The sequence below is a fragment of the Tiliqua scincoides genome, chromosome 1 (genome assembly GCF_035046505.1).
Source record: "Tiliqua scincoides isolate rTilSci1 chromosome 1, rTilSci1.hap2, whole genome shotgun sequence".
Taxonomy (NCBI): domain Eukaryota; kingdom Metazoa; phylum Chordata; class Lepidosauria; order Squamata; family Scincidae; genus Tiliqua; species Tiliqua scincoides.
The window spans coordinates 171689841-171714023 of NC_089821.1; the positions used below are offsets into that span (position 1 = coordinate 171689841).

The 24183-nt window shown below is 43.6% G+C and overlaps 1 protein-coding gene across 1 annotated transcript in view; it reads right to left on the reverse strand.

Moving 5' to 3' along the window:
* Positions 1–17682, reverse strand: part of DST (dystonin) — a 312958-nt gene extending 295276 nt beyond the window's left edge. Inside the window, exon 1 of the mRNA XM_066612418.1 lies at positions 17437–17682. Within this exon, the coding sequence (XP_066468515.1) occupies positions 17437–17527 (91 nt within the window). The 5' untranslated portion in view covers positions 17528–17682. The remainder of the gene's footprint in view (positions 1–17436) is intronic.
* Positions 17683–24183: the final 6501 nt, after the last annotated feature.

Below are 24183 nucleotides of genomic sequence, written 5' to 3' on the forward strand. Positions count from 1 at the left end.
TGGGCAATGCTTAAATATTGATGATAAGGGCTTCTATGATTAGAGACAGAACACCATCTCCTATTACCCCCATGCTGGGGACCATCGGCAGGGGATGCTGTATCTTCAGCATGCCTGGCTTGTCAGCTTCCATGGGTCATCTAGCCACAGTTGGCAACAGAATCTTGAACTTGTTCTTTGATCAAGTAAGACAACATACTATTTTATTTACTTAAATTATACCCCACCTTTTGGACCCAAATTAAGCCCTCACAGTAATCTTTAACAGTACTATGTCTCTAATTTATAACAGTGCTATATCTCTAAAGCAAATACGAAAAATAGTATTTTACTCACAAAGAACGGGCGCATAAAAACTAGCTACCAGTTCAATCCTACCTAACTCCCTGCGCAGCAATGCAGAGGTGCCAGTGTGGCATCTGCTGGATCCTGCAGGTGAGTTTTGACCTCCAGAGGCCTCCTCAAAAGAAAGGAACATTTGTTCCCTTCCCCCTGGATAAGATTCTACTGCCCCCTTGGGTCAACTCAGACCTGGGTCTGCAATACTGTTGCCACAAGTTCGCAGCGACCCATGAAGGCAGATCAAGCCCAGGAAGTGGTTAGATTTGGCAGATGCCACTGCAGCCAAATCCATCCCCTTCCAAGGCCAAATCCACCCTTCTCCCCACTCCATTGCCTCCCCATTCTGCTCAACCCCTGCCCCATTTTACCCATCCTCACCTCCCTCCCGCTCCCAGCACAGTGTTGCCCATGGTGGCAGGCGTCCCTGGTCGGTTACCACACAGACCTGGCCACTCATCGCTTCTAGCAGCAGCCAGGGCCACATTCTCCGAACTGTCACATCTACAATAGCCAGAAAGCATATTATACTGCCAGAACATATGTTCCAGCAACATAACAGACACTTAGGACTGAGCTGTCAAACTTAATTTTTTTCCTTGAAGTTGTCAGCATGTCCCTGCAAGCTAACAAGCTGATAAGGACCTGGGGGGCCTCCCTGAGGAATTCTGAAATATTTCAGCCAGCACCATACAATTACCTAGGCTTTATGTAAAATGTAAGATGCAAGTTTTCAAACCTCACTCAAAATATTATTTAGCAGGAAAAAAAAAACACAGTGTTAGTTTCTTAGTTCCCTGCATCCCATACAACACAAGCATTTAAACCATTTCTGATAATTAACATCTTCTGGCCAAGGTACTAGTATGTAGGAAATACTGTATAACACAGCCCATTTATGTAACCTGTAAATTCATGACAATTCTACAGCTAAAAATAGTTTTCAGCAATTAGCACTTTCTTATGACTTGCAAATTGCTGCTTCTCTTCAGAATTCAGAGTGAATCTTAGAGCTGCAATTACCAACAAGATTCATTTATTCAGCAGCTCTTGTATCAATGTGAGTTTCCTGGTCTCCTATGAGAGATAAAAATCTACTCTCACTACTTTAGAGCTTACTCTTGCTACTGAAAAAGTTCTTGACGCTGCTGACTTTGGTAAGGCTGACTCATCTCTGCAGCAGTTTTACTGTTATATTTACCACGCTAAGCCGATCTTCCTCCTTTTGCCCCCTATTATTCCAAGCCCTCTGGCCAGGTAAACTATTTAAACAGCCACAGTACATTGTGGTGTAGTGGTCTGGGAGATGGACTTAAACGTGGAAGATCCAGGTTCAAATCCCCCCTCAGCCATGAAGCTTCCTGGGTGACTTTGGGTCAGTCACTTTCTCTCAGTCTCACCTACCCCACAGGGTTGTTGTGAGGATGAAAGGAGGGGAGCAGCTGTGTATACCGCCCTGATCTCTTTGGAGGAAGGGTGGTATAAAATGTGAAAAATTAAAAAAATAAATTTCTGCCCAATGTTCATACATGCAACAGGGAACAAATGTGTAAACCTGTGGGCCGGGCAAAAATGGGTTAAAGAAGCAGGCCAGTAAAGCAAACACAGTATACATTTAATTGATTCTAGTGGGGAGTGGAAATTATTTCATATTATTGTAACAAGTGTGTCTGTTGTCTTGTGTGCCCCCTGGGGCATTTGGTGGGCCACTGTGAGATACAGCAAGCTGAACTAGATGGGCCTTTGGCCTGATCCAGCGAGGCTCTTCTTATGTTCTTATACTTTCTTATTTTAAATTGCCATATTACATTTGATGGACATGTTGCATTTTTTCCTGGGGCATTTTTTTCCTAGAATTTCTAACCTGAAATATCTGCAATATACCATAAGCAAAACAACATGCCTTCTTATCATTTAAATGGCCAGTAGACAAGTGGAAATTGTCACTTGTCTGAAATACGATTAGTGAATACAATGCGCGGTGGTATCTGCTGACTGGGCAATCGCAGATTCCACCATCCACAGGTGCTGAGCCCACTCCTTAGAGAGCCTCCAGGACACAACCAGAAGTCACTTCCAGTGCCATTCAGGAGGCCTTCCGGGGCGCCAGGAGGCCCACAACTCATTTTATAGGCCTCCCAGCATCTCAGAAGATCTGAACATGTCAGAAAGTCAAAAACATGAACCAGAAGTGGCTTCTGGTCACGTCCCGGAAGCCTTCCAAGGAGGCAGGGAGACCCGTGGAGTGGGCCGTGGGCCCAGCCCTGCATAGCCCTAATGTGAGTAATTGTGGTGCTGCAATCCTGCCCCCCCCACAGCATCCGCAAGTTTCAGTATACACATACACACTCTAGATTTCAAAACATTTTGCTTTTTTCTCACTTCAAAACTCTTACTTAAACTTCACATTTTTAATTAAGTACATTCTTAATCCCCATTCCCTAACCCAAACCAAAGTTTAATTATTGAAATTAAAGTATGTATAGCTGCACTTATTCACATTCTCTCTCCTTCCTCTGCTGTTTCCTATGTCTAATTTCAGATTGCAAAACTTTGGAGCATAGACCTGTCTAGTTAGCAGGGGCTTCTCCATATCTAAGAGCAGGGCCATGTGAAAAGCCCTGTGAAGTGTAATAAGATCCTGTGAAGTGTAACAGACTAATGAAAGTCATTTGGGTGAACTGGCTAATTTTCAGGTAGAATCAAGACATGAGGTTAGGCCCTAAATAACACTGAACGCTGCCATATTCACCAGTGCCAACATAATTATCGTATTTTCAACCTTAGCCAAAAAAAAAACAAACAAAGATCCAGAAGATTATCCTATGAAAGCAAAAACAAGTTTGGCTTTGAATTGATGGACTCTTTCCCTTTAAGTCACAATAGGATAATTCATTCATCTGAAAGAACAGATGAACTTAAAACTTAGCCACTCAAAATTTGGTACCCTCTTGGGTGGTCCTCACAAAGGTATTATAAAATTTGATGCTGAAACTTTTTCTCCTGACACAACACAACTCCCTATCTACCATATTTCCTCCAATGGTTCTTAGCAAGATCTATTGCATGTTCATATTCTTAGACCGACTTAAATCTCCACAATCTCACCACTCCACCTCCAGTTAGCTGAAAAACCTGGCATACCTGGGTCAGAGGAGGAGGAGGAGGAGGAGGAGGAGGAGGAGGAAGAGGGCAGGAAGCCCCAGTGTCAGGTGGCAGCAGCGGCCATAAGGGAGTGGGGACTGTCATTGTTAAAGGAATATACATAGTAGCTTATTAAAAGTACAGGTCTGTAACATTTCCCCAAACACAGTCAAATACCATGTCTAATATATTAAAAATAAAATATTAAACGAACAAGGACCCACCTGGTGGGTCCCAATCCACAGTTTGAAAAACACTAATTGACACTTTTACAGAAAGTGTTTGATAACAGATCAATAGAGAGAGAGAGAGCTATGCCTCAATTAAAAAAAACAAAAAACAGTTATATTCCTTAAGTTCTCAAAATTGCAGGGAATTTGCTCCACAATAAGTCCTTGTGGGGAAGGGAGAAGGCAGCGACACGATCGCCAGGGTTGCATCGCTTTGGAGGAGCATATGGGCTTGGCTGGGCTTACCACAGCCTGCAGTAGCTTCCTGTGAGTGCAGGGAGTCCAGCCAAGTCCTGCCAAGCCCCTGCGTCCCTCCAAAGCAACATGATCCTGGCGATCACATCACTGCCTCCCCCCTCCCCACCCCTTTAGGAGGCGGAGGCTAGAGTTCTCTGGTTGGGGTGTCATGGTGCCCCAGTTTAAGAACCACTGTCTTAAGCACTTTCAGTAATTACATGGTTGTACTTATTGGGAAAAAAGGGTTCAGTGTATGAAGCTGAAATGTCAAACATAAGCTATGCATTGTTTTCAGCATGCTACCATAGTCTTTAAAAATGTATAAAGAGAGCTCTGATGAATAAAGTAACAATTAACCATTCAACAACATATGACAGCAATCTCACTATGCCTGTGATCTGGAATGTGGCTTATGTACAAGACTCCCACTATTGGTTACAGCATGAAGTACTGGAGGGGATTTTTCCCATTCCACAACTAGAAATGAAGTAAGTGCTAGTTGCATAGACAAAATGCCTTTACTACATTTCACACATTCGTATTTCTTTCTACTAGCTGCAGTCTTGTGCCGGTGCACTTAAACGATAATAAAAATCAATAGATAGCACTCAGGCATATCTCAGTGGATATAAGTATAAAACCACAGTACCTTTAAACCACTTGGAGGCGTACAACTACATCTTCCTCCTCCGTAAGTGGTTTCATATTCCTGTAAAGCCCAAGGTCACAAAGAAACAAACCAGCAGATCAAATGCAATTTCTGAAATTCACTCACAGTTCCTTCTGCTCCCACCAATGTCTCCTAGAACTGGCTATGTTTGAACAAGCTCTCTCAGACCTAGCTCACAGGAGAATATTGCAGAATTACCATGATTGACACAGTCTAGGTCCAAAAAGCAGCAAACAGAAGCCTAGCTAGAACTGTTTGATCTCAGACAATCCAAGCAAGGTTCAACAGCCAAGATTCCTACATGCGGTAATAGGTGGCAAAAGACAAGTCCAGCAAAACTAGCCAAAGGCCAGAAAAGTTATACCTTTGGAAGTTACACAGCAACATCTTGTCTATCAGGATAGGGATAAAGTTCACTATAACTATTTCAGGGTCTTTGAGATTGTCCTTTGACAGAATAGTTCAGCACTGATATGGAAAAAAATAATTTGTCAGTCAGGTCAAAAGATCTCGGTTGTAGACCTACATCTTAATTGCAAGGAACTAAGGCTAAAATCAGCCTTGCTAGGCCCACATGCCAGAGCCTTCAACAACTAATCTGGCTCTACCAAGTCTCTCAGCCATCCAGTATAAATCCATCTGAAGAAACCGGTGCCCTGTAGAATACTACTTCAAGGCAATGGCCATTTAGAGATAATTTGGGATAAGGTTATTTCATTCATTTGCTGTAACTGTCCTAGCAATGATGTTTCTCATTTCCTTTGTGATTTTAAATAATCATTCACATAAATTTTGCAAAACTATAATCTGAATTCTTAGACACCTGAAACAAAACTGGACAAAGCTGGCAGGAGGGTTGCAGAAAGAGACAATGTTAGAAGATACCCAGCACTCCGGCAGTACAAAGTGAGCATTTTCAGAGTTTACACCAGAAATGCCTTTTCCCATAATTTGCAAGGTCAACCACCCTATGTCAAAGGCCGATATATTTTATATGTCAAATAAATATATATATATATATATTTTATATGTCAAAGAGCCATATAAAGTTGAAGCTACACTAATCCATATTGCTTGCTAAGAAACATATTAACTGCACAAAGATCAAAGAGAAGTAAAGAGACTTTCCATTATAAGTAATTTTTATCTGATGATGTAACCAAAACCTACCTATAGTGGATGAGGAATTAGTGAAATTATAGGAACAGGGAAGTAGTATTTGTTATCAAAAGTAATAAGAAAGAAACATTTACCTGGCAACTAATGTGTTAAGCTATTGTCACCCCTCCACCTTAAACACCTTATAAGGATATAGCTGTATACAAAATTTAAAGATTGGTTGACAATTTGTATGATGTTCTAATCAATAAAAGCCTCTGTTACTGCCATTTGAAGATATTCCCCACCCCTATGGGTAGGGTTTTGAGTCTCACCTGTAACTGTTACTTGAAATAAAGTCTCTCAAAGTGTCTCAACAACTAAAGACTGAAGTTAATTTTGCTTCCACAGCATTCTGTTGTAATGCAAGTCTCTTTGAGAAAAAATGTGGTTAAAAATGCTAAATAAATATCTCCATCCTAATGAAAACCACATGAAAAGACCTGGAGAGGTGCTAGTGTTGAAAAGCATAAAAGTGTGGTATGACAGGAAGGAATTTGTTGAGCTTTGATTTGATCCCAGTATATTCAGGTCACCTGATTCACAGCACAATCCTATGGATGTTTACTCAGAAGCAAGCCCCACTGTGTTCAATGGCTCTTACTCCCAGATATGTGTTTATAAGAACTGCAGCTTCGGTTTACCTACAACTCTCCATATGTTCGTTTTTCCACTTAGAGATGTAAAATTTAGAGAGGACCTAAGAATAAATAACGCCAATATTATACTAAACAAAAAGTATTTTATTAGGGCTTGGAAATAGGATGTAGGCTGCTACTTTGTTTTTTTGGAATTATTTATATTTCAAGTTTTAAAAATAAAAACCACTTTTTAATACAAAAAAATTATCTAAGTAGTTTACATTGCAAAGGAATGCAAAAGTAGTTTCCTGTCTCAAAACAGAAACTTTAAAAAGGCACAAGGGAAATAGCCACAAGAACAGATGTTATACTGGGATAAATAGGGACAGTTGCTCTCTCCCAGCTAAATATAAGGAGATCACTTAAGATGCCTCTTTGCCCAGTCAACAGAGGTTATATGAAGAAATATATGAATTTCATGCTTGTAATGGAAAACCTCATAGATGGAGATTTCCATCATTAAATTAATATAATTCACTGTGCATTCTGAAAGAAAAAATTTTTTCATGATTCCCCCCCACCCAATATTTTCCAAAATATCCAATCTACAGTAACAAGACACTTATGGCAAAAGAAGATCCCTGGTGTGTGTGCATTGGGGGGAAGGGTGCATTCCCATCTCTAATTCCACCAAACTACCTTCACAGATGAGGCAGTACTATGCTTTCAGATTTTTAGTATGACCATCTCCAAAATTAGATTATTCAACAAGAGAAAAATCTGAACATTAATCCTGCAGTCCTATCTGAAGTCAGTTGAATTCTGCCTGAAAACAGAATCTGCCATTTCTTTCATTACAATTGTCACAAAAGATCTTTGGGGGCGGATTACCGTTAAATCCGTTGTAGGCACTTGTCATGATTAAGCTATTTTTACTCTTCTAAGGAGATATGATGGCAAAAATGGTCATTGGGAATGTAACCACAGAAGTGCAAAAGAGAGTAAAGGAAACGGAAGACGACTCACTTCAATTACTGTTTTAACCATCTTCCTTCTACTGTATATTCAATGGTCTAGTCATGTGTAAGTCTGTCTCATAAGAACAGCCCTGCTGGATCAGGCCCAAAGCCCATCTAGTCTAGCTTCCTGTATCTCACAGCAGCCCACCAGGGAACACACAAGACCACAAGATGCTTGCATCTCTCTGCTACCTCCCTGCATCTAGCATTCTATTTACACTCACACACCCCAATGAAGACACCAGATTGCACTTGGGTTTAACTTGTGCTACTTTATTAAACACAGTGACCAATTTTTAATGCATGAAACCTACTGAACATACGTTCTCTCCCTTACCGGTCAGTCTCCATTTTGTATATTTAGTAAACAATGGGCATACTCATATGTACATATGGATGCCTGCTCCTGATAAAGAGAGAAGCATAACAGTTCTAATTTTAGACCTGAGTGGTATGAAATATCACAACTGGATACTGTCAGTTCATTTTAGAGCAACAAAACTTCTGTCCCAGTTTAACTTCTGAATAACTTTCTGCTCATGCATTGAGATAAGCAAGACTAAAGGCAAATTTTTAATCGCTACTGTGTAAAAGGGGTGATATTTCTTCCAAAATACAGTAGAAACAAACACTGATTATAACATGATGACCAAATATTGACTAATTATAATGAAATGTGAAACAAGTGGCCTGCTTGGTTTGACACGCAGTGTGTCTAAAGCAGCACTCTCTCTCTCATCTTATGCCATTTGCTTCACATCTCATCTTATGCCATTTGTATTGGGAAATATCTCAATGAAGAGGTGTTTATTTCACATGCAAGCTCCTTTATGGTATCCGAACAGACATGGTAAGAAACACTGCCCTGCTGTAAATTTGCTGATACAAACGTAAGCTGGACTATAAAGTTGTGAGTAAACTCACTTGCTGGTAAGCACCAAATCTACTGTTTCAAACAGCAAGTTAACACACTTACCCATGAGCAGATTTACTCTGCCCATGTGTTTCTTTGCATGCATGGTGTTATCTCCTCCACTAAAGTAAGTTCTACGCACACAATGGAGCTGTTAGGATTGCTTGGATTAGAGCTCATCACAAAGGTTATCACTTATTTTAAATCTCGCAGGTACTGGCTAATAACACAAGAGTGTCAGGAAGAGAGCCAGGTCAATAAGAGAGCCCTAACCCTACACAATTATCTGTTATGCACCAGTAGAATGAAGAGCATCTGAAGAGGCTACTGGGTTTAGACTGTCAAGCTATGCCATAACACAACTTCAGTTATACTGTTTTCCCATATATAATATGTCATGAAGTTAATGAAAGAAGCATGCGGCAATGCTCACCAGATTAACTGTACCATATTTAACATTTTTGATTCCAGAGTTAAGTCATGTTTAACTAATTCTTTATTTCTTTAAAATTTGAACTGCATTTTAAGGGCATGCAAAACTCTTATTTCCTCCTTTATAAAGTTGATTGTGATAATTCACTGCATAGAATAGTTACTCCAAGGGCAGAAAGTCAAGGCGTTGCCTCTTAAGAAATATTTCAGGCATGCAATAAGGCTTGCATTCATATCTGACATTTACAAAACTTTGTTCTTCTAAACAGCAGTTCATATGAAAACACTCTAGGTATAGATCGGGGTGTCAAACTCATTTCATACAGAGGGCCAAAGTTAGCATTCAGGGCACCTGCTGAGGGCCAGAACTGACCTCATTAACCAGAAAGTGACATCATTAAGCAGCTGATAGCCAGAAATCAGCACTTTGTTCTCATTAACTGCAAATGACAGAAGAGAAAATACACAAATCTTGAGCATATTTCAAGATATGGGAGAGCCCAATTTTCACAGGGGCTGCTGTTTCAACAGTAACACCTCAGTGCTGCTCAGCAGCTGAGAGCCTGAGGGCTGAATAAAAAGCTTTCAGGGACCGCATCCAGCCCCCAGGCCTTATGTTTGATACCCCTGATTATAGGAACGGATTTTGTCTTGGAGGAGTGATAATTGTTGGTACTCTCCAGTCAAAGTTAAGATATTTTTATGCTCCATGAGAAAGAGAGAGAATGTAAAAGACAGAGACATTCAAGTCTCCCTCTAATATTAATAGGGCCTAACCGCACCTATGTTAATTAAACCCACATTTTTAATTTTCGTCATAACTCTTAATATTAAATGGTTGCTTAAATCCTGAGACTATGTACTAGAAAGTTAAAGTTAGAAAGTTAAATGGACTTTACTAAAAACTGACAATTCTGGTCAAGTAGCAACTTAATTATTTCCCAGTCTTGTTAAGAAAACAGCAGTAACCACTAGGTTCACAGTCTCTTTCCCTTACTCCATTTACTCCATGTAAATCTCCTTCCCTTTTAAGTATTAAGTGAATGGTAGCCATGGTTACATTTAACTAGGATTTCCAAATGCTAATTAACCATGGTTAATATTATTCCATTATTAATACTGAAAATGGAAGACACAGGAAATCTTAAGTGTGAGTATGAAGGAGAAAATATAAAGGTCCCACTTAATGTCAATAACGGAGTTCAGAAATTAGGAAACATAATGTATTCCAGATGTCCTGAGGACAACAGCCTAGTACAAAGGCATTTCAACCATGAAGGCTACCCACAGTTACAGCATTTTGGGAGCACCCAAGCATGCTGCACCTCCATTGTGCTCTATAGCTCCACTTCCCTCATTCTTCCAAGAACAGCATTTGTCTGAGCATGCAAATATAGTCCCCAAGGACAGTCTCTTCTCATGACTGCAAACACTAGCAATTGAGGATTCCCAATCATGGGGAGAAACTCTCCCTGAGGACAGCATTTTCCAGCGTAGACAAAGGCTGTTCCTGGGGACAGTTGAGACAGGAGCTATGCTGTGCAGCAATAGGGCTTTCTAGTGCACTCTGGACATGGTGAACTGCACATAGCATCTATGTCTGAACAGTGCTAACATTATACTGCAATTCCTGCCTTCATTGGTGCTCTAGCCATTCACAAACACTGAAAAGTTGCAGGCAAGTTGGATGGGGAAGCCTGTCTAAATAAACAATGAACATCCCTGGTTGTCTTTACGGTAAACTTGGACCAAGAGAAAACATCCACAGATTCCTACTCTACAGCATGTAGCATATGCCCAAATACAAGTTTACTGAAGTGTCAAAGCAATTGGGGGCTGTTGGAAGATTAAATGAGTCTCTGATTCTTAAGGAGCAACATTTACTGCACTGTCAAATCTGTATAAGCCCAGACAGTTACAAACATATTTAGAATGAATATTATGAACCACTGGAAAAGAACTTATTTTAAACAAACCTGGTTAAAAATCTTTAATCAAAGAGTATTATTTTCCTAATGCTTTTCCTAACTATTCAAACATTATTTAAGTAATTCTCACAAGACTCATACAAAATAGGTCACTGTTATTATCTCCATCATACAGAGGGAGACTAAGGGCCCAATCCTATTCAACTTTCCAGCGCCAATGCAGCTGTACCAATGGGGCATACACTGCATCCTGCAGTGGAAGGGCAGTCAATGGGACCTCCTCAAGTAAGGGAACATTTGTTCCCTTACCCTATGACTGGATTGTGCTGCATCGGCACTGAAAAGTCAGATAGGATTGGGCCCTAAGTCCAAGAGTGTGGGAGTGCCCAATCCCCAGAGCGTGGGAGGGTGCTTCAGCCCCCCCCCCCATCACCACACACCAGCAGAAGCTGCTTTGCGGCTGCCATAAAGCAGCCTCCACTGGCACAATGCTAGTTTTGTCAGTGAGGGAGGGGATAGGATTGGGCCATTAGCTGTGTTCAATTAAGAGCAAAGCTTGTATCCCATGTATAATGTGCATATAGATGTTCTGACCAGGAGTTTTTGTCTATTTTTAAAACAAAAGGGCAGCAACTTACAAAGAAGTTAAAACAGAAAAAAATACCACAAAAACACACACACACAAAACACAACAACAGGTCAGGAAACCAGAACCAAAGGGAACCCCTCCAAAAAAAGAACATGATGCCAACTAAACACAGAGAACTAAGGTTCACAGAATACTGAAATGGAACTTACAGTAAAATCCATTGAATGATTCATCAGAATCAAGTTCTACTGAGTTCAGTAGGACTACTTACTCCCACATAAGCGCACACAGAACTGCAACAGTCACGACCAGCATTGGCTGAAATGCAACCTATGCCTTTTATTTAAAAATGTGACTGCAAAAACAAGAAAAATGTTCACTGTAACTTATTTTTTATTGCGTATATGGCGTCATTATGATTGACATGATACAGTAGCCAAGGCTGAGATCCTAAAAGTTATTCAGATCACACTGTAGATATGTAAATACGGTGTCAAATATACGTAACAAACCCATGTACTTGCACAAAAATAGCTATTGGCTGAAAGGCTGTGGTAGGATGGAACATTCTCAGGAACATTCCAGCCGCTAACAACTTAAAACTGCTGGCACAGAGGGCCTAGTTCTGTTGGTAGGATGGGAGTATAGAGAAGAGAGGACTGCAATCAGTTTGACAGGCACCATGGATTCATGCAACCTGGTATCTTATTTGAAAATGTTTTATCCATGCACCAGTCCTTTCAAATGCACTATTAGCACATAAGAGTAGCTTCCCTCAGGGATATAACTTCCTGATGTGTTCACAGTACACATAAAGGAGATGATGCACAGACAGAGTAAATACGATTTTGGATCTCATGAAACCCTGCACAGATAAGTGCTTTCCCTACAACATGAAACTTTATAAATCAACTATCACTTATAGAGGGCAGCACATGTATGAAATGCAGGGAGGAAGGCTTAGAAGATTATTTGTTGAGGGTGTGAATGGGAAATGGGTGCAAGACAAACATGTTCAGAGAGCAATCCAGAGGTGCCCTTGGGCCGGCACAAGTCCCTTGGGAGGAAGTCCTTGGGAGGAAGCCGGGCCAGCGCATGGAGCTGCACTGGCCTGCAGAGGCTGACACAAGCCTCCACACCAGCTTCCTCAGCTAGGCTTGCTTCGGCCTGGCTGAGCCAACACAAACCTCTGGGGTGGGCAGGGAAGAGGTGGGAGGGAGTCGTTCCTGGGCGGGGGGAGGCGGGCTGTGGGCGGCCCTAGGGGCAGGTGGACGTGGAGCGGGACGCGGTGCAACTTAGGAGGTGGTGCAAGTCCAAGGAGACCCATGGGGCAAGGGCGCCTTACCCAGAGGTAAGGGGAAAAGTTTCCCCTTGCCACTGGCTGAGCCGCCTTGGACCACAATCCTGCACCGGATACAGCGCAAGCCTCTTGGCTTGTCTGTTCCAGCGCAGGGTAGGATTGCACCCTCAATGAATGAACAAAAAACATATTCATGCTTTTTCACACGTCTGTACTTCCTAGCTGAGACCTGCCAACAATTTGCATACAGTACTTGCCATCACAGATACTGTAGGCTTGGGATTGTTAAACCAAATGTCCTGAAACATAGTTCTGCCACACTGTCTTATACAGGCTGTGTTTTTCTGCAACTTCCACATTAAATCACAAACAGAACTAACATTATAAGTCTAAAACATAAAAGACATTTCATAGCACTAAAGGCGCCACATTGGTTCATTTTTGGAAAAGCAACAGACAAAGGAGCAATTTTTCCCCAATGAATAAGTTGTTTTATTCCAAACTACTTCTGGATCAGCTGAGGTAATGCATTTTTCCCCCACTAGAAAACTTTAGAAATCCTCTGTGTTAAGAAATCACAAAAGGATCAAGACAAAACCAGACACAACCAATTCACAGCCTTAACTATGCATCAGCACACATTTCTCTCTTTTTTAGGATCCACAACACTTCAGTGCTGTCTTATATTTACTGAACAGTTGTCGTTTATTTACTGTCAAAGCAAAAAACAGTCTCAACAGACAGTAGTGGAGATCTCATTTTTAAAACCATCACAATCATGTTTCTGTAAGGGATTTTCAGTCAGTTGCCATCAATTTATAACCTTATTGGATCACAAAAATATTAACCTGATTTATACTAGTTAAATGTCAGTTTTTACATCAAGTACTTGCAATTTACTAATGATACTTTGTCATGTGATTCTCACCCACAAGACCGGCAGCAAATTTTCTACAGCTGACTCTGGTAGTTACAATATTCAACAGCTGGGCCATAGATAACTTGGCACCCTGATAACATCCAAGATTACTAACCAAGAAAAACAAAAATATTTTGAATTCAAGTCACTAATTGCATGTTACAATGAACAAATAGAAATTGCATATCATTTTCATGTGATGATGGAAGTTCGCACAAGTGCACTTTCTTCCAGAGTTATGTGAAATGTCACTCCCTACTTACGGCATATATTATAGTCATTCTTTTCAGATTAGATCAGCTCCCATAGCAAGTCATCAGGATAACAGTCAGTGTAGTGAAGTCATACTACTGATATTCATATTGGAAAGAATAACTGGCTTGAAAAAACATTATTTTGCAATCAATCTGCCAATTTTTCCATGCTCCATGAATCCAAAGTTTCCTTCTTTTCCTAATGACTGGATACTCTATAATACTTAGGCTGCAATCCTATGCACACATACAAGAGAGCAAGTTTCACTCGATTTAACAGAACTTCCTTCTGAGTAGACATGCCTAGGATTGCTCTGTAAGTAACTGATGAAGCAGGTCTGCCATAAAAATAAAAGAATGAAAATGTGGGCTGCAGAAGTTTGGACTAGGTCTTCCTGGACCTTTCCAGCACTATAATGGTCAAGACCTTGCTATTTTTTGAATGTCAGCCGTTATGCACCTAGTCCAAGTATCGATACTTCAGAGGAGAATGCAACACCAGCAGCACTGGTGCATCTTATACCCAAGGCAGGCATCACCCCCTCGGTTACATGACACCCCCTTCACTCACAATTATGACCTACTGCTGGCAGTGGTGGATCCAAGGTCGACAGCAACCGTTGCGCAGGTGACACGGTAAGGGCCAAAGACTTAGGCGGCAATGGCACCGCTCCCCAGAGGCCCCACCCAAGAAGGCTGCCCCACCACTTGCACCCTTGCAACACCACTGTGCAACACATTTAAAGGAATAACCAGAGGAATAATAATAGGCAAAATTTATAACTCTAACAGCACAGCCCTACGCATGTCTATTCAGAAGAAAGTCTCATTATTGTTAAAGGGGCTTAAGCCCGCTCCCCAAGAAATTGTGTATAGGATTACAGCCTACAAGCTGTTTTGTACTTTATAAGTATTTCATCCTGGGTACACCAGGTAGGTGTGGGGATAGGTTGTCACCTAGAGCCCAAAACCTCTAATCCAGCAAGTTAGATCCACACAAGCAAGCATTCTCGCATGTGTGTTGCCAATGCAGATGTGTACAGTGTAGGAATTTATATTTTCCTAGACACTGCAGTCACATAGATTGGGTTGGGTTAGATGTGTCTCTTGACGTTAGCAGGGATATGCATATACACTTGTAGTCACTGGTTGCTATAAAACAATCAATTGCCAGCGACTAGAAGCTGGATTAGGGCCAGCAAACAAGTGTCTCTCATGGTGAACATGTAAAGAGTGAAGTAGAGATGCTCATATCCACACATGCAGTGAACAACCATCAGGAACTGCAGCCCACTGCAGTGCCTTGTGTATATCTACATGTACACAAAAGCTTGAAAATGCATGTCTTCACTTTCTACTTTGTTAATAAGAATTAAGAATACTTATATACTGCCTTTCAACAACAAAAGTAGTTCTCAAAGCAGTTTATATAAGAAAAGAAATCAATAAATGGTTTCCTGTCTCCAAAGGGTTCACAATCTAAAAGAGATATAGAAGAGGGAACCAGAGAACCAGGGGACATCCACTAAAATTGAGTGTTGGGAGAGTTAGAACAGACAAGAGAAAATATTTCTTTACTCAGCGTGTGGTTGGTCTGTGTTGGTCTGGAACTCCTTGCCACATGATGTGGTGATGGCATCTGGCCTGGATGCCTTTAAAAGGGGATTGGAAAAGTTTCTGGAGGAAAAATCCATTACAGGGTACAAGCCACGATGTGTGTGTGCAACCTCCTGATTTTAGAAATGGCTATGTCAGAAGGCCAGATGCAAGGGAGGGCACCAGGATGAGGTCTCTTGCTATCTGGTGTGTTCCCTGGGGCATTTGGTGGGCCGCTGTGAGATACAGGAAGCTGGACTAGATGGGCCTATGGCCTGATCCAGTGGGGCTGTTATGTTCTTAAGAGACACCAGCAAAGGCCACTGGAAAGGACACCATGCTAGCATGAAGAGGGACAGTTGCTCTCCCCCTGTTAATGCCACTTTAAAAGGTACCCATTTGCTCAGTAAGCAGGGGTTTACATGATTGTTGTGAGTTAATGACTACTTATTTGAAAAAGTTTACTCTTTATTATTTTAATGGGATTATGCAAATAAGACAAAGACCAGGTCTGTCATCAGAGGTTCTATAAAAGTAAACCAGTAAAATAAGATACAGTGAAACTTCTAAGACCAGGGGTACAGTATTTGACTATTATTGCAATTTAGGTGTTACCGAAGTGTGTCAGATCTTTGAGTTGGAAAATAAACTTTTTTTAACTTCAAGCATAAAAGGCTGATTTTGATTTTACAGCTTGAACACAGCAGCCTTGAAATTAGCCAAGATAGATTATAAAAGAGTACGGGCAATAAATTACCACAATAATAAAATCAATGTTTCTCCTTTCTGCAAGCATCTCTAAGCAGCCTAGCCACTCTCTGCTAATAGTAGGCTTAATGCTTTTCAGTTCCTGAATATTGCACATGCTCCTAAGCTGCACTGACACAATTGGCCACAGACACAAAGGAATCATTAGATTCCTTTTAATGACACATGAATCACTGTGAAGAGGATTCTGAGTAATCTTCCATAACTGGATAAATCCAAAGATAAATGTGCATGTTCTTCTTCCATGGATAAGCAGGAAATATGAGATAATAAAGATAACAATGCAACCCCCATTAAAACAGCAGGTGCAGATCAGCTGGAACCATGACAACTTTAGAGAAATGCAGCAGTGAAGATCCTAAAAACATATAACCAACAAATGAAGGCCATAAATATTTAATACTATCCTCCTGCCCCTCAAGTGCTTTAAACCAACAGCAAATGGCAAACACGCAAGGAACCTATAGTGAATATGATTCTGTCAAAATGATGGATTTTGCAATAAGATCAGGCCATATTTCCTAAGAATTTATTTAACTAACTAACCACTACCATTGCTTCAATGGTTTCAAGGAAAAAAATCCATTTATTAGTACAAATGGATACATATATGACCTGCTACATTTCCATATCACCCACAATAACATAATAACGCATTTGACAGTTCTGATGCTAGCATAAATAAATCATTGGGATTTTTATGGAGGCTAGAAACTTCTGTCTCCGCTGAGTAAATAAAAAAGGCCTCATACTCTTGTCCTAGGACCTAGATCAATGCAAGATGCAAAGTCATCCTCCTGGTAGTAACTGACAGAAGAACAGAACAGGATGGAGTTTTAGGCAGAGATATACACTGCAAAGGACAATATGCACTTTAACAATAAAAAAGTCTTTAGCGTATATACTTTAAAGCAAGTTTCTCTGGCTTTTTTTTTTTTATTTACAGAATGCAGTTCTATGCTGCAAAATGCACAGAAGGGAATGGATCTTCTCCTAGACAAACATCCTGCGGCTCAGTCTGAGAATAATCTCACTGAGATGTCAACAGCATTTTCACACCCAGAAAAGAAAAGGACAGTGGCTCTTAAGCACTTTAAGTGGAAGAAAGAGGCTTCCTTCATGAGAATTGACCCCACCACCACAAGACAAGGGAGGTGGGGGCATGTGGATACCCTCCTTGTCTGCGCGCTGTCCACCCCATTTAGCAGGCTGGGTAGCCCCACGCCTGGCGGACCCAATTCTGCCACCTGTTCCACTGCAGCCACCAGTCGCTATTTTTAAGCCAAGGCTCCAGCTCAGCCAGTAAATCCTTCTCCTGGGTCGCCCCCAGGACAGCCCGCCGAATCCGTTCCACTGTACCTTTGTATCTCTCCAGCACATCTTCATAAGCCTGCAGGTACTCCTGCTCCTCGGTGTAGAAGCCAGGGGAGGAGAGGTAATAGCCAGCCATGGTGGGGGTGCCACTGGCTCTGATGAGGACCAGCGCTTCCCTCCAAGACTCCGGGCAGCCAACGCAGCCTGGGGGAGCGGCACAAAAAGGCTGGAGCCAGGGGGCTGGGGCCGGGCGAGGAAACGCCCAGGCCCCCTCCCCGGGCGGCGTGGGGAGCACGTGTGTGCCTCCGATGCAAAGGGCTTCCTCCCTCTCGGATTTCATGAGCAGCAAGTCTCTCCGCGCTCCGCTAGCGGTCAGAGGAGGGAGGCAGCAGCAACAGATCCAGGACGTCACGGACCAGACCAGCCCAGCCCTGGAGGTGACCTCCGGCTCTTTTCTGGCCGCCTCGGGAGTAGCGACTCCTTCTGGGTCTCTTCCCCAGTTCCCCTCTCCCTTTGGCATGGGGGGCAGGCGGTGCACTCCTCTCTGCTCACTTACAGCTCAATCCTAGGCATGTCTACTCTGAAGTAAGTCCCACTGGAGTCAATGGAGCTTACTCCCAGGAAAGTGGGGATAGGATCGCAGTCTAAGAGCCCAAGCCTATGCATGTCTACTCAGAAGTAAGTCCCATTAGAGTCAATGGGGCTTACTCCCAGGAAAGTGTGGATAGGATTGGGCTGTCAAGCTGTTATTTTTTTTTGAAAGGTGCAGAACTGGCTGAGTAGAAATGCCTAGGATTGAGCACTAAATGTTCTAGCCTTGGGCAGTGACAGTGGCAGGTGGCTTTCTCTCCCTGCCTTGATTTTGCACACTGCCCCTCTGGTACCAGAGGACAGCAGCCTCTGCCCCCCAACACACACACACACACAGTGGCTTTGCCTCATTTCAAAACGCCACAACATCTTGAGAGAAAAAACGATCCAGTTTACTTGGAGCTGGTGCTTTTACCCTTTGGCCCCTGCTGTTGTCCACAACCCTGAGTAGCCTCCTGCCAAAATATCCCCCCATGGGCTTTGTCTCTGACCCACAATGCAGAGGATGCTGCTGCTTGTTGTGGTGCTTACCAAAGACTCTGCCACCCAGCCGGCGCCTGCCAAGCCCAGACAGTGCTCTGCAGCAACAGCAAGTCTTCTGCTGGTTCACATGAGGGCCAGTGTCATGCCCCCCTCCCACTCCTCCTCCCCCCCACACCATCCTCCCTCTCTCCCTTTTCAGATGCTGAATCAGTGCCCCAGACTGCTCCTCGTTTCCCAGAAAGAGCTTATGCAAACGTGAAGCTTTCCACCAGCCCCCCTTCTGCCACTGCAAACAAGAGCTCCTCAGCAGACAAGCAACAAATTCCTTTCTCTCCCCCACATGGGCTCCCTATGCGGTTTGCAGGCTGGCGCTGACCACAACAATAATAGCAGTCGCACTAAGAACTAGGAGGGGCAAGAAGCCCAGAGGAGGAGTCTGAGCACCGCAGGTGTCATAGCCGGTCACACTGTAGCAGCAGCCAGAAGTGCGCATGCGCCCTGTCCCTGTCTCCCTTTCTTTTTTTGCTTCTGACCCCACAGAGCATAGATAGGTCTTCCTGCCCTGCCATGCTGGACCTGCCCTGCCATGCTGGACCCCTATAGTTCAAGGGACCCAGATCTGCTAGCATAAGCAGCCTTTGCACTCTGTGCTCACCCCTCTCTCTTTCCCTTCTTCCTTTCTAAACCCCTGCAAGGATCCTAAGGCGGTATATCCATCCAGCCTTTCTCCACACACACACAAACACACAAATCCAGAAGCAAAAAATCAAGAGTAAGAGACTGCAATCATTCTGACAGGGATGCACAGAGAGGGTCCAGTACCCCTTATATCCATCCTGTCATTCTCACTCTTTTTCTCCCACCAGATGTTGAAGCTTTTTAGTCCCCATCCCCCTCCCCAGCTCAGTAACCATTCCAGTGGAAGATTTATTTAAGGAATTTATATCCCGCCTTTCCACCCTGCTTAAGGGCCCTCAAGGTGGCTTACAAAATAATATTTCAATAGAATAGATAAAACAACGCTAAAACATTAATATAAAAGCAATTAAAATTAATTAAATTTTTAAGAATCTAACACAATATTGAATAAATTGCTGGTTTTTGAGATGGATTCCGCTTGACTTTTATGGAATGGAACTAATTACTGGGTATGTGTGTCTTGATTTTTAAAGTATCATATGCAATCCATTGGTCACCTGACACCCACATCCCTCTCTCTATCAGTCAACAGCGCCTACTGTGCATGACATGTTGCCAAGTCAGGAGGGGAAGACAGAACTCCCAATGTATACCCAGAGTCAATGCTTTTCACTTCCCTACTGGTTTCATTAAAGCTAGGACACATTCTGAAAGCTCCTTCCCTATGCAAAAGCATCAAGAAGATGAGACTGCATGTGCTTACTGCATACCACTTATTGCACAGGTGCCCCATAAATCTGGGATTAGACAGCAGGCTTCTCCCAGGTAGGTCTGAGCCCTGTCATTTTTGTGCTCTGAGAAATGTAATCATTTGTGAAGTTCAATGTAAACTTCTCTGCCACAACCACATTTTTCCCAATGCTTGTCACAACCAAGCACTGTAATGTCAGTGTCTTTTTGCAAACAACTATGTGTCTGTGTGTGAGCACTATAATTCCTGACAGCCTCCACGAATAACACAGACACAACCACTGTAAGTCCTCTCAGTGATCAAGTTACATCGCCTTCTCAGTTTGCAGATGGGTTAGCCAAGCAAACTCTGACCTATTTCAAAACCAATAGAGATCAGCTCTTCTGGTGCCTTATTATACTGAGAGCCAGGAGGGCCTCTCCTATTTATTCAGGGGACAGAAAGGGAGGGGACAGCCATATTTTTTTTTCAGTGGCCTGGCCTATACTAAATGAAACAGCTGGTTTCCAGAGTAGCCTCTGTCCCTTTGCACACTCAACAAGCCATGTCAGCATATACAACAGGGCAACCAAAGGAAGCTCAGATTCTTTAAAGCAACATATCTTGAATTAGAACTGAAAGGACTCATGCAGCCCAATCCTATGCACTGTTTACTTAGAAGAAAGCACTCAAAAGGGCAGTCCTAAGTGAAGGGTAATGATTGCATCCTTAGGCATTCTTTAAGTTCAAATCCACTTGCACTAGACCTACAATTCAGCTAGTTTCTCTCTCTCTCTCTCTCTCTCTCTCTCTCTCACACACACACACACACACACACACACACACACACACCCCTATATGAAATTTACAAAATGTCCTGTATTGGTCACTCTAATGCTAGGGTTCCCAACCCCTGGTCCACAGACCACTGGAGGTCTGCAGCACACACACATACCCCCAGGTGGTCTGTGACATCTCTGGTGAAAAAAGAAAAAAAATGCCCTTCCAGGCAGAAAAAAGCCTCTGCAGTGCCAGCAGCCTCTCTGTCTGATCAGAGGCTAGCCTAGCCTCTCAGTCTCCTGCCTCCCCCCTCCACCTCCCTTCCCTCCTTGTCTGTGAGTGCCCAGACAAGCAAAAAGGTGAAGTGCAGGCACCTTGTAAGGTGCCTGCGCATTTGTGCAGCCTCGTGGTTCAGCTGCATGCAGAGGTGCCCTGCTGCCCACTGCCTCCAGCCCACTGCCTCCATTCCTTGACCTGTGCCTTCAGGTGAGCCCTGGCAGCCTGGTTTCTCAGGAGTCAGAGCAGGACTCCAGTCATCCTGGGAAGTCCCTTTTGTGGGCGGGCAGGTAGGGCCTGAGGAGGAGGAAGGGGGCCAGAGGAGGGGGCTGAGCAGGGGGAGGAATGGGAGTAATGAGGAGGAGGTGGAGCAGGCTCCCAAAGGTATTGCTGGCTGGCTGGCTGGCTGGCGGGGGGGGGGGGGGGGGGGGGGGGGGTTCCCTGGGAGTGGGTTTCTCTGGATGTGATTTCCCTGGGAGTGCAGACTCCAGCTGGCCAGGGAACACAGAGGAAGGGAGCTGGAGGCAGTGTGGCAGCAGGAGAGGGGAGAAACAGTATGCTCAACCCCCAGCCCTGGTACCCCCTCCCCAGTTGGCAGGATTGGGCCCCCTGGATGAGCTCTTCTAATGCCCAGGGGTGGAGCAAAGGATCCAGGCAACCAGGTTTTTGCACCCCTTTTGGAGAGGGAAACAGAAGCATCTCTGCTGTCTTACTGCAAGGTGCCCACCTGGGGAGAAGCAATTCCAGAAGCTGCAGAACAGGCACCACCATAGCCAAGTACAGCAGGTGTAACCCCTGACTTTTCCTCCTCAGAGAGCAGCAGCAGCTTTGTCCATGGGGAGCCCTCCCCACCCCACATTGGCCAGTTCCCCATCTCCTCAGATTGCAATCCTGTGCATGCTTACCTTGGAGTAAGCCCCATTGACTATAATGGGACTTACTTCTGAGTAGACATGCCTAGAATGGGGTTGTTAGTCACACTGTGGCTGTGATGAACTTCTCCAGAAATTTCTCCAATCCCCTTTTAAAGGCATCTAGTCTAGACACCATCATCACATCTTGGGGCAAGGAGTTCCACAGACTAATGGCAGAGTAGGCAGCTGCTGTTTTGTGGCTGCAGCCTACCTATAGGCTTGCTCACACTCTCTTAGCTCCAACCAAAGTAGTCCACAGCTAGACCATGACAGCAATTAGAACAGGAAGCGAAGAGAGGCTTTTTCCCCCCTAAAGACCTTGCAGTGCACACCAAAGGGACTTTTCTTCCTGAGACATGCAGCAGCCATTCTGAGCTGGTGCTTCTCCTTCAGGACCGACCGGCCTAAGTTGTGTTGAACACTTTCCTAAGGACTCTGGACTCACAAGTGGGGGGAGCAGGGCCAGGGCTGTGTCACAAAAGGAACTGTGGAGGGATGTGTGTGCTTTCTGTTGGCTCATTTAACTACCTTGCATGACTTGTCTATAATCCCCTTGTGCTTACCCTCTCCCTTTTTGAGGTGTTTTTCCACACTTAAAAGAGGCAAGGGCTGTGCGTAATATGGTCTGGTCTGGGGGAAAAGAGACTGGATTGATTTGGGTGGGTGTGAAAACCTCTGAGTTGGGGGGAAATTATTTTGTGTTCCATGTATTCCATGTAAACCCAAGACTTTCACAGCTAGTGAAGCAAATGTAGGCACAAACATCACATTAATTATTAAATCATCTTCTTATGTATTACAAATTTAATTGTATTTTTTGTGTGCGAGGGTGGGGGGGTTGCATGTGGTCCCCACCGTCTCCAAATTTTGCCTTAGTGGTCCCTGAGCTCCTAAAGTTTGGGAACCACTGCTCTAATGCAACCACTTGTGAAACTTCAGTGCACGCACCTGCACATATTGCAGCCGTACTTCATTTTTCCCACATGCATTAAACCGCCCAGCTGGAAAACATGGCCAAATAGCTTAGTCACCACCACTGGAAAACCGAGCCTAGAGGATAGGCTTGTGTGGTGTTTTTTTTCCCAAAGCACAAAGCAGCAAACAAGCTTCTCCCTCTGTATTCTTCATTGTAATATACAAACTCACAATAATAGGGACACGTGCGAGTTTCACTGTACAACACAAATCCCTATCACCACATAAACACACATTTTTTTTGCATCTTGGCCTTACGCCTTCTTACCTGCTATCCTGAGCACAGCTCTCTCAGCTGGATCCAGCACAGATCCGCCCTGAATCTTCCTCTTGGATCGCTCATGTTTAGGTAGATTCCAGGGCAGTGTGTCACCTGGAGCCGGAGATAGTGAGCCAGATTTCTGGCTAAAATCATCGTCGTCAGAAAAATCCGCAGAGGATGACATGGAGCATCGGTAGGAAGCGTTTCCAGAGCTCTGAAGAAGGGGAAGCAATTAAAAAAAATTCACAGTGAAACAGGCAGAAACATTTTCTGTTCAAAATCAAGCAATAAGATGCTGTCTAGATCGCCCTCTAGGAGAATCAATCTGAAAACACTACCCCTCCAGCACAGCTCAGTGGGTCTAAATATTTTAAAAACATCAATGAATGCACAGCTTGCTCACCATTGTTGTTTCTGTTCTGCCTGTGAAATTCCACAGATGGCAGCCAGGTAGATCTGGAGAGAATGACTTAGTGAAAATGCATTTGTGGGGAGAATTCAGGCAGGCGAAAGGGTGGCCTGGCTCACAACCAGCTCGCAGTGATCTTCTGGAGTTGCCCAACAATAAAACCAGGAGGGAAAGGAGGAGGGGAGAGCTGATTTAAAAAAAATTTTTTTAAAGCTTCCCAGATTCAAATCGATAGCATATGGCTCCCCCACCAGGCCAAAAAAAAGATGTGCCATCATCCTCAGGCTGCTGGTTAAATCAATGTAGAATAGAGGCAGCGATGTGGGGGGAAGGGAATCCAAGCCCCATCACCACACACATCCAGGATGCCTGCATATTTCCGAAACCACACCCTGGTGGTAAGTCTCCCCCTTGTCTCCTTTCCTTCCTTCCTTTCTTGTTTGGTGGCTGAACTCCCTTGCAGAGCTCCCCCAGTTGTTTTGTGTGAGTAGCCGGTGGCCAGACAAAGTACAACCAGCTTGGGAAGGGAGGAAATGTGGCTTCTCCAGGCAGGGAGAGCACAAAGGGCGGCCTTGCTTGGTGAGAGGCCGCCTGGCAGTAAACAACATGTTTGATCTCGGTTTACAGTCTTTTCAGGCAGGTTCCAGAGAGCCTTTCCAGGTAGCAACTGCTGCCCACTGAGTCTAAGCCATAAGAGCTAGGAATGTAAACAAGAAAGTGATGCAGTGCAGGC